The sequence below is a fragment of the Asparagus officinalis genome, chromosome 2 (genome assembly GCF_001876935.1).
Source record: "Asparagus officinalis chromosome 2, Aspof.V1, whole genome shotgun sequence".
Lineage (NCBI taxonomy): Eukaryota > Viridiplantae > Streptophyta > Magnoliopsida > Asparagales > Asparagaceae > Asparagus > Asparagus officinalis.
This window is the reverse complement of record NC_033795.1, coordinates 75187058-75198085: the sequence shown is the minus strand read 5'-3', so window position 1 is coordinate 75198085 and position 11028 is coordinate 75187058. Positions and strand designations below refer to the sequence as shown.

Sequence of the window (11028 nt, the reverse complement as noted above, 5' to 3'; positions counted from 1 at the left end):
CCTCTTCTCTAAAATTTCCTCAAGAGTATATATATCAAAACCTCTTCTTTGAAATTTCCTCAAGAGAAGTATATACGTTGTTCCTTGCTGTAACTACTTAGGGGTAATCTATATTTTAATGCAATGTTTGAGGCACTTTATACCAAAATCAGATCTTATTATTATTATTAGATGGGGTCTTTTGGTATATGTATGCCCCTCAAATCTTTATATTTGAAAAACTAACCTTCGTATCTTAGTATTTGAAATAGTACCCTACATGTCACCAACTTGGAAAAAATTACTCACTCAAGCAAGTCATGTACTTTGTCTTTGTTGGATATAGTGAGTTAAGATTCAACTATTTTGTTGGTAGTTCTACATTGTAGTTACAAATCATCCTGTCAGGATTGATGATTTATCAACTTAGGGGTATTTTTTTCAGAGTTGATGATGAGTAGTTTTCCACATATACTGAGATTTGGAAGTAGTTTTGTAAATACACATGATTTAAAGGATATATACGCAAAAATGAACGCACCCTTTGCTATTCGGGCCGGACCTTATTAGTTTAAAAAAGAACAAACCCGTTACCCGCTCATCCGGGTCAGATTTTGGAGCTCCAAATGATTAAATCACTACCCGAAACCTCATAGATCCCGAAACCCTAGCAAACTCTCTTGTCCTTTTTCTTCTCTCCTCTCCTCTCGCCGAAGAGAAGAACGCGCTCGGGAGAGTGAGCTATGGCGAAGGACAAGCGAAAGAGATCCCAATCTCTCGACCTCGACGAAGAACCATCACGAGTGGAATCGAACAAGGAGAAGAAGCCAAAGGTGATCCCTTCGCTGATAAAGAACAAGGACAAGAGGAGCCAGGTCCACGCCAAGCTCAAGAAGGAGAAGAAGATCGAGAAGCGAAAGCAGGCCAAGGCCCGCGACGCCGCACACAAGAGAGCTCTCGAGCTCGGCGAGGAGGTGAAGCTCTCATAAATTTAGGGTTTTGATTTGGGTGGTTTTTGAACTTTTTTTTTGTTCTTGTGAATGTTGCAGCCACCGGTGAAGCAGACTCCGAGGACGATTGAGAATGCGAGGTTTTTTTTGTTCTTGTGAATGTTGCAGCCACCGGTGAAGCAGACTCCGAGGACGATTGAGAATGCGAGGGAGCCTGATGAGACTGTTTGTCAGCCAGATGATGAGGAGGTGTGTGTGTGTTTTTTCCCCCTTTGGTCTTCAGAATCTGCTAAAATTTTGGATCAAAACCCTAAATTTTGATGTTCATATGTATTGAGGGTAAATTTCTCATTTTATGATGGCATTGTGAGTATATACACTAAAAGATGGGATAAGAAATGAGTGCATGCGTAAGAGATTCGAGGTTTGTACTTTGATGATATAATGGGCTAGAATCGGTTGAGATGGTTAGGGTCATGTATGGTGGAGGCCACTAAATGTATCAGTCGGGAGAATTACTAATATGATAGTCAATGAGGGCAGAGAGGACTAAATTAGACCTAAAAGAACATGATTAGAAGCAATTACTTTGATGATATATTTGGGATAATCTTTGTCGTGGTTGTTATGCATTGAATTGATTTCGAATTGACAGTTTAGGTTATGAGTGTGTTAATTGATGTATGCATTTAAAGTATTTATTTATTTATTTATTTTGATATTGCTTATAAAATGCAAATAGTGATGAGGACTAACAGAATTGAAATGGCATATAATATGTGGATGGTGAAGAGGACTAACGGAGTTTTTTTTTTGTGAATTAGACTGACTTGTGATGGATGGTGGTATTTGGAATATATAATAGGTATTTGTAACATGTCAGTTTGTTTACCAAAGCAGTAGAATGGATATGATTAGTGTAAATTTTGTCAATATAGATGACCTTCAGTGGAGTTGAATGAAGAAAATGATTCATGTAATTGCTTCATATGTTCCAGATAAAGTTTTCTTTTCTCATTAGTATACTTTAAAGAAAACCGTGAAACCTAGACCCAAATTTGAATGTTTTAAAATTCCTTTAGGCAATGAGTTTTTGTTAGTATACTGGTTTTCAGAGTTGATGGATTTGAAGTATGTGGTGATTACGAGATTTTTTTCAGTCTCTATAAGTTGTAATTTTCTGGTTTAGTTTCATGAAAACAATAATATTTGGGATTTTTATATTCTGACCTGCATACAACTTACTTTTGGATCTGGGTGACGGTGTTATAAATTCATGATGTAATTTGTTGAAGAATTATTGTTGGTATAAATTATTAATTTTTTTAGCTATCTGACGGAACCTTAAAACTTACCTTTCTTGCAAACATGAAATTATAATTTTTGATAGGAGGATTTGGGGATTCGGAAGGTTACCTCTATGATATAGGTTCTATAATGTTTGTTTATCTTGTATTTCTTGAGGGAGTTGCTGAATTTTTATTTATTATTTGATTAACGGCAAAGAAAAGGGAATACTTTTAAAAAATGTAGTTGGGCATAACTATTAGGCCTTATGTGCATTATGGATGATTGTTGATATGCTTTCAGAAGTTACTTATATAAGTTATATACCATTCTACTTCTAACTAGTTTTGTACTTAGATTCTGTAACTTTTTTATCACCTGCAATTAGTTCTCGAATTCATCTGTACTTCAAACTCTTGATTTTGACAAAGTGTTAGCTTGTTTCACCTGTGTGCATGAATAAGTGATGAAACGATTGGATAACACATTTGCTGATTAATTAGCGACTAGTGATTTCCTTAAAAGAGAAATTTCATTCCTCAATATAAAACAGCTACAATTTTTTTCTGACAAATTGATACAAACACAGAGTTCCGATCAAATATTATTTTAGAAAATAATAATCCTAAATGTTTGATGTTGACAAAGTGTTAACTTGTTTGCACCTGTGCAGGAATGAGTGATGAAATAGACTTGATAACACATGTGCTGATTAATAAGCAGGAAGCGATTTCCTTAAAAGAGAAAATCCATTCCTCAATATAGAACAGCTACAAATTTTTCTGACATAATTGATACAAACAAAGAGTTCCATTTGATTATTCTTTAGAAAATAATAATAGTAAATGTAGTAACTAAAAAGCTAGATTAGACATCTTGATCATCAAAATTAACCACAAATCCATAATTTAAGAATCGAAACTATTGTAAGAGTATGACTAATATATATTCAGATATTTCGGATACGGATACAGATATTTCACTACAAAAACATATCCATAATCATATCCTATTGGTTATAGATTTGAGCAACCATATTTACATCCTAACGGATACGGTTACAGATATTTTCTCGGATACGGATACGGTTTAGCACCCCTACTCAAAGGGTAAAGCAACTAAGGATGACAAGGGAAAGAAACCATCTCAAGAGCGAGTAATTGCTCGCCTTCAGGTATTGGGTTATTTGTAGTCGAATTTTGTTTTACCAATTGATAATAAAACAAGAGTAGCATTCTTTGATAATTTTATTAATATTGTACACAATGTCCTACGTGTGACATATGAATCAGTTTGAAGGTTTACCATTTTGTTTTGACATTCAGGAATGTGGTCCTCGTTTCACACTAAAATTGAGAAGTTTGCAGCATGGTACATTTGATACGAAGGGCGGAGAGTATGAATGGGTCCACAAGGTATTTCCTCTCCGAGCGCCAAATTGTATATTTTCTTGTTATTAATAATCTAGTGCGCCTTTCTTTTGAACTTTGTCTAAGTTCCTGTCTTATTCGAATTTTAGAACGAGATGGATACGAGTCGCAGGAGATTTTTCTTATAACCAACAGATAAAACTCTTGACCTGCTGAGTAAGTTAATTTTGCTGAGTAAAAGTTGATGTACTCATCATGTATTCTAGTGATCCAACATCTCATCAGTTTTGTTCATCTAATTATTATTCTCTAATGCGCAAATGAGGTCACTTTCTTCTCAAAGATATATGTGAGATTTGTAGTTTCATATACCAACAGTTTATTTAAATGATTAAATCTATGTTCTTTTGAATTTAGTTAATGCGGTAGGCAAACAAGGCAGTACAAGCTTAATAATTTATGCCTCAAGTGAGTGCCAAATGTTTGTTTTTTTCAGTATGATGTGTTTTTATTTCAGTTGTTCCATTTAAAGGGAGCCATGTACATGTGATATTACTCCGCAAGCTTTAAATATGCAGTTTGTATGATATGTGCAACATATGTAAACCAAGTTTGTATGCAGTTGTTTATCGGGTCCAATACTTTGTTACCCCCAAACAAGAGCGCAGGACGATCACGCATCTTTTAGCAAGCTGACTAGAATTCAGTTTCTTTGTATAAAGAGCCTGAAACTGACAGAATTTTCAAACGAGGTTGATTGAATTGTACTCATTTGCTGATCAGTTTCTTTACAAATTCTTCCATTGGCAGTTTGTACACCTTTTCATTTTAGGATTAGATATAATTAATTACACAGGTGACCCTGGAGTTTGTGTGACCCTGGAGTTCGTGTGTCTGCACAGGTGACCCTGATATACCTTGTTGTGTGGGCTCTAGGTTTACCCGTGTAATACAATAACTGTGTTGATACCCATATTTCATAGTCACCTCGAGGGTACCAGAACGTAACTAATCCTTATTTTTATAGAGTGAGAAAATGTACACTTGATACATCATCCTTGGTAAGAACATGCACTGAGAAGATAGATTATGAAGTAGTAAATCAACTCCATGATAGTTTTTCTTTAGAGTGGTAATGCTATAAAGAAATTTCTTTATTTAGAAGAAATATCTTACGTTTTAATGAGATCAATCCAAGTTAATCAACATAATCGAATCAAATCTCTAAACTTTATCTAATTATTTTAGCAGTTTAATTTAAAAATACGCATCTGATTATAATTTGACCTCTAGCTTAATTTCGACTATGTTCTGGGGAAAGCAGGAAATGCAACAAATGTTTTATAATCAAATTTAAATCTTTATAAAACAGCACATAAACTAACATAGATAGTTATAAGGGTCAACTTTGGAAGTTTCTGTTATATTATTTATACTTTATTTTACTTCTTATCTTTGTGAAATCCATACTCTTTACTACTGTACTTACATAAATCTTCTGAAATTCAAATTTTAAGTGGACTCAGAAAAATATATATTATCTAACTATCAGGATCAATGATGGACATCTTTTACTAATGCCAATTTCTCAACCAGTGATTATCCCTTTAAATTTTGAAACTCTTTTTTTTCTTTTTCTGCAAGAAGACATCAAAGTTATGATCTTTATTTATTTATTTATTTTTAAATTGATGCAGTTGTGACAACTTTGTGAGTGTGCACATGTTTTCTTTTTTCTTATTTTAGTTAATTCTCTCCCTTTTCCTCCCTTTTCCTCTCTTTTCCCCTTCTTCTTTTTGCATATTTAGAAGTTAGGATTGTTGGCAATCTTCCTAATGACAGCCTTCATACTAGGCAGTGGCAGGTGGAATGGTGGAAATTCAAATATTTGAGATTTTCTATTAAGTGACAATAGAGTTGTTTGCATTCTTACAAACTAATCTGTCTAATCTCCGTATTTTTGTTGTTTGTCTACCATCTTTGAACTCTTCAGGCGAGACTTCTTTATGAAGTTAATTTGTTTGACATGATTAAACAGTCCAGAATTATGATCAGGACTTCTGACATCAGTAATTGGAATGAAAATTATATTGAAGGATAAAGGTCTGTGATATTGGTTTATATAAATGTTAGATTGTCTCTTACAAGTCACTAGATACCAGAATGCTATCATAGCCTTAAATCTTGAGGTGCTACTTCAATTGTGCATCATAATTATTTGTTGTCATGGATGCTATAGTTAAATATGCTTCTAAAATCAGCATCAGGCAAATTTGACCCTAAATTAGATAACCATCTAGGAGAAGAATCAGGATCAGCTGTGTGGATTCTCTGAAGAACACTTTCATGGTCTGTATTCTCTGAAGAGGTTATGTCTTCTCTGATAGTCTTCTTTATACACATGATTCTTCCGTCACATTTGGTATCCCTATCATCGTTGGCTTCTTAAGGAGAAATTTTTTGACTCGTCTATCAATTGAGCAGAGAAGAGCTGGATTGTCTATAGTGAACCACGCATAAGCAAAGAAGAGTTTTGGATTCTGGGAGAAAATTTTGGATTCAGTCACTATCAAGCAATGTAAAGAGGAGTTTCTATATCCGATGAGCTTTGGACCAATGACTACAATGTACCTCATGTAACTAAGTCTTCCATATCTCTTGCTTTTTAATTAGACAATGAAGACTACTGAAGATGAGATTTTGCACGCACGATTCTCTAAAGGTTGCGTAAGTGAGCGTTCATATGTGCTTAATGACATCCTATGAGAAATTCTGGACAGTTTGTCTTCTAATATTTGTAGAAACTCATCATATTGCCCACTGGCTTCCAACGGGGGATAGAATTTTGTCAAACTTCTGTGGAGCCTTCTCAATATAGATTTGTGACTTTCACGCTTGCCCGTTTTTATGAGGGTTGGTCCTACATTTTATGATCATGATCATTTTATCTAATTGCTTTTATAAACGGGGTTAAGATGTTTGATTTATTGAGAGATGCACCTATATTATTTTGGCAATTGTATCAAACCTTTTTAGGATATGCATCTTTACAAAGCTATTAGCTATATTGTATATCCATCACAAATCCTTTACAATATATATATCTGAAGCAGTAGATGTACTAAGCTTATATATTGGAGCTTTGAGTATCCTTTACCATGTTTGTATATATATCTGAAGCAGTAGATGTACTAAGCTTATATATTGGAGCTTTGAGTATCCTTTACCATGTTTGCCATGTCTGTTTCCAACACGCATTCACTAAGCTTATATATTGGAGCTTTGAGTATCCTTTACCATGTTTGCCATGTCTGTTTCCAACACGCATTCAAGCAATATATCTTGGATAATCTTTGAATCCTTGCTTACATGTTTTTCATTAGGTTCTACTTGTTTTAAAAAAAAGGTGTGATGAACTTTACAGGGAATCAGGGACAGCTTCAAGTACTGAGTTCCCACCATCAATCAGGAGGGGAACTATCTGTTTCAACTATTCTGTATCTTGTTTCGCTTCAAGATCTCACAAATTGTCCTTTTCGTGTTGTTGACGAGATAAATCAAGGTAAACACTGCCCTTATTTATGTCAATTTTATAAAAAAATTTACCCTTCATTTTATTCATCGTAAAAATGTAGGAATGGACCCCATAAATGAGAGAAAAATGTTCCAACAACTTGTCAGAGCAGTAAGTCAAGAAAACACACCACAGTGAGAAATGACCATCTCATGTTTTATATATGATTTCATTAGCACATGATCTTTATGCTGGATATTCTATATTGATTGATACAGGTGTTTCTTGTTGACACCGAAGTTACTACCTGATCTCGAGTACAGTGATGCTTGTAGCATTTTGAACATCATGAATGGCCCCTATATCGAGAAACCCTCCCAAGGTATTGAACATTTTACTGCTGAGTATGGTTTTAGTTTGGGTTCTTTCAGCTAATTTTTGATTATTTTCAATTTTGTTTATATTTTTAGTCTGGAGTTGCGGCGAGAATTGGGGGACAGTTGGTAGGAGAGGGTTTGAGCTGAACAGCTCTTGTAGATCTTGTATTTAAAAGGAAGAATCCAGCATATGTTGGTAGGAGAGGGTTTGAGCTGAACAGCTCTTGTAGATCTTGTATTTAAAAGGAAGAATCCAGCATATTTCTATCCATCTTATTGTATCATATTTAGCTCTTGTAGATCTTGTATTTAAAAGGAAGAATCCAGCATATTTCTATCCATCTTATTGTATCATATTTGCTTTCCCCTCCATACTTTGAATTGTAAACAAGCTCAGGCGACGTTAAATTTTAATATCACCCTTCCCTCATTTATATTTCGAACTGTAGTTACATATTTGACGATTGACCATCAATTTTTGAAGAAATGTAGTACTGTAGCCGCAGTAAAAATCTACGTGGTACTTTTTGCTGCTAATTTTTGTAGTATGGATCTCTTTTTACTGTTTAACCATGTTATGACTCGTTTGAAATAAGCTGTATTGTTTATAATGTAGTTACAGATATTTGGCACTAAGAAAACCCAGCTCTTTTGCATGAGTTCGAAGAAATACGGAGAGTTTAAATTTTTTCCCCCCTTCTGTGGAGAACCATATTATCCAAGTTTAAACTTAAATTATGAAAAAAGAAGAATTTTTTGAAATAGGCCAATTTAAAAAAATAGTTGGCAAAACGGACATTTTTTTGGTCAGCTCACCAAGGTTGCTCAAAAAAATGTTGGTTTTGCTGAATTTGTGTTTTAAAATACATTGAACTATTAGTCCTGTGTGTTTAGACCGTGTGTTTAGTGACCAAATTAAATTTAGAAAACTCACAGGACTACTAGTGTTGTGGGTTTTCTCTTCACAAATACAAACCTAGCCACTAAACTTCTACTCCGACAAATGGCAGAGTGAAGATAAAATCAAGGTTGACCCTCCCCAACCTTTGGCGATCCCTCTCCCTCTTCTTCGGCGACTCCCCTATCGTCGTCTCTGACGGGGCCCTGATATTGTTCTCCGACCTCCTATCCTCTCGCAGCTCCGCTCTCCTCTCCCACTTCCGGGCCTACTATGACGGCCTCGACCTCGCCACCACCTCCTAGTTCCTCTCCCCACAACCATGGCACTCCTCGCTAGAGATCCCCTTCCTCTGGCTCGGCGACTTCCATCCCTCCCTCTTTACCAACCTCCTTCGGATCCTCCCCATCTCCTCCTCCTCCTCCTCCCCCCAATCCCTCGTCATCCCCAAGATCGAGAAGTTGGAGCGGGGATCCGCCTCATGGCCCCCTCCATTGCCAACACATTTCGCGACGCCCATGCTTTTGGCATGTATCCCTAACTAAAAAGCCGGTTTTGTATTTGTGAAGAGGAAACCCATTGGATTAGTAGTCCCGTGGGTTTTCTGAGTTTAGTTTAGTGGCCGATTAGTGGCCACTGAACATACTGTCCCGTGTATTTCAAAATTCAAATTCGGCAAAACCGACTTTTTTTTGGCAGCCTTGGTTAGCTTGCAAAAAAAAGATTGGTTTTGCTGAATATTTATCAAAACGGTCGGTTTTGCTAAATATTTTTCAAAGCCGATCTATTTCAAAAAATTCTCTAAAAATATGGAAATGTGGAACGAAAGGCAAGGGAATATATTTATTTTAAATTTTGATGATAAATGAGTATGATTGTAATCTTTTTAAAAAAAGTGGCGGGGGAGACACCTGAATATCTTGTTAAAAGCTACGTATTCAAAACTGGAACTCTTGGGTTTATATGCCAAGCTAATAATTATTAACATTTTTCTTTGTTTTGATTGAAGGTCAATCGAATAGTTTATCTCATGTATGATGTATTATACCTAAATTCATGGTTAAACAGTTCAATAGCATCGAGTTTCCTAATGCACGTTATCGTCAATGGAAATGCAAGCGCGAATTGATGGGGGTAAATACATATCACTGTTGTTTTCAACATAAAAATATACTTCCCATCTCGTACGTATAATAAGAAGCATCCAATCTGCAACTCAATGTAACACCATACCATATTAAGTCGCACCAATTCAAGAAAACTGCAATGAGCTACAACAATCCACTCACAAAGAAAATCAATTCATGGTATACGAATAACCTGCATGCTGACTTTGAATCAACACAGCTCATACGTACATATGAACGCACCTGTTACAAGCACAGATCAAGCTCAATGTACAAATGAATCACAGGTAGCAAATGGACATATCCCAGCACAAGCATAGTTTCTAAACCCAAATCTTAGTCTTACATGATACTTCAAATAGATTCAGCATCAAAATAACTGTTATTATGGGAATGACAAAAAAAAAAAAAAAATCGAACCTGAATAATGGTTAAACGATAAATTATCTTGCAAATTAAACACACAAATGAGCACCTAAAAAAACATGCATACAAGGACTAAGAAGCAGAAAATGGATACTGGACTACATCCCATTCAAACTTCCGACGCGGATCTTCCTAAAAGTGAAAAGGGAAAAAAGATGATGATGCGTCAATTCCGGCATCATCAAGGAAAATAGACTCGTACACGGCACTGAACAGCGAAGACTCCTCAGCATAACCATCCATCAAGCCCTTTTGTAGTCCACCTGATTCCACAACCCTCCTCCTCTTTTCCAATCTCCCCTCTTTTTCTTCTTCTTCTTCACCACCATCAGAAACACCAGAGAGAGCAGTGACAGCGCCGAGGCCACCCGTATCCCCCTCCTCACCATGCTTCCTCTTGAAGATTTTACAAAGCACCAAGCTGTCGATGTTTGTCTCTTTGTCGAGGCGGAACTCATGCATGATCCAGTTGGTATGGACCTTCTGGTTCCCGACGCCCATCTTCCTGAAAGTGAATTGCAGTCTGTACCCAATAACTTGAGACCCATGCTTGACATCTTTGTCTTTGCTACCACAGTGCCATAAACCGCAGCCAGCATTGCGGTTAAACTTCCGAGAGCGCGCGCTGATCGGGTGTCTGCGAGTGAAGAAAAGCATGCGCTTCTCCTCACTTTCGGGAAATCCAAATAAATCAGAGTACTCCCCCTCACTTTCGGGCTGAAGCAGGCCACCTGGAAATTAACCACTCGTCAAAAATCAAAACCATTCGTCAAAAAATGAACAGGGTTGTGTCGACAAGGTTAGGAATCCAAATAAATCAGTAGCGGGGGAGATATCAGAAACCTGCAGACGTCTCTAAATTCAAGAAATGAAAGAAGTTAAAAGATCAGAATTACCCGCAGGAAGATTCCAGGGTTCCGTTGAGTAGACATCCAACTCTCGGACCAAGCTGCTCGGGATCATCACTCCGCTGATCCTCCTCCGAAGGTAAAAGGCCACGAGATGGACATCGCTGGGACTGAAATTGAACCCCGGGTAACGAAAAAGCGTCCGGAGATCGTCGGCTCCTTCTTGCGTCTCCATGGCCGCTGCCAATTTCG

At 36.6% G+C, this 11028-nt stretch overlaps 2 protein-coding genes across 12 annotated transcripts; one reads left to right on the top strand and one right to left on the bottom strand.

Moving 5' to 3' along the window:
• Window positions 619–7669, top strand: LOC109831631 (ribosome production factor 1-like). Of its 11 annotated transcripts, none has more exons than XR_002244485.1 (10): window positions 619–953; window positions 1098–1178; window positions 3281–3390; window positions 3542–3631; window positions 3736–3802; window positions 4004–6222; window positions 7011–7148; window positions 7222–7294; window positions 7379–7482; window positions 7571–7669. XR_002244485.1 is itself a non-coding variant. In XM_020398991.1 (7 exons), the coding sequence occupies exons 1-4, from the start codon at window positions 723–725 to the stop codon at window positions 7035–7037; spliced, it is 429 nt and encodes a 142-aa protein (XP_020254580.1). In that variant the 5' UTR covers window positions 621–722; the 3' UTR covers window positions 7038–7148; window positions 7222–7294; window positions 7379–7482; window positions 7571–7669. The 11 variants fall into 11 exon arrangements, 2 of the variants coding, with proteins under 2 accessions (XP_020254580.1, XP_020254579.1); XR_002244487.1 differs by adding an exon at window positions 1029–1069 and having other exon boundaries at window positions 1139–1178; window positions 3736–6222; XR_002244490.1 differs by having other exon boundaries at window positions 620–953; window positions 6071–6222.
• Window positions 9958–11022, bottom strand: LOC109829627 (NAC domain-containing protein 40-like). The gene is made up of 2 exons (XM_020396681.1): window positions 10825–11022; window positions 9958–10659 (listed from the first exon to the last, which is right to left on the bottom strand). The coding sequence occupies exons 1-2, from the start codon at window positions 11009–11011 to the stop codon at window positions 10061–10063; spliced, it is 786 nt and encodes a 261-aa protein (XP_020252270.1). The 5' UTR covers window positions 11012–11022; the 3' UTR covers window positions 9958–10060.

Bases quoted from the DNA above. Each gene is read 5' to 3' on its own strand.
- LOC109831631 (XM_020398990.1), top strand. From the start codon at position 723: ATGGCGAAGGACAAGCGAAAGAGATCCCAATCTCTCGACCTCGACGAA. The intron at 954-1,097 runs GTGAAGCTCTCA...TGAATGTTGCAG, and splicing joins CTCTCGAGCTCGGCGAGGAG to CCACCGGTGAAGCAGACTCC. The intron at 3,632-3,735 runs GTATTTCCTCTC...TTCGAATTTTAG, and splicing joins AGTATGAATGGGTCCACAAG to AACGAGATGGATACGAGTCG.
- LOC109829627 (XM_020396681.1), bottom strand. From the start codon at position 11,011: ATGGAGACGCAAGAAGGAGCCGACGATCTCCGGACGCTTTTTCGTTAC. The intron at 10,660-10,824 runs GTAATTCTGATC...GTTAATTTCCAG, and splicing joins ACCCTGGAATCTTCCTGCGG to GTGGCCTGCTTCAGCCCGAA.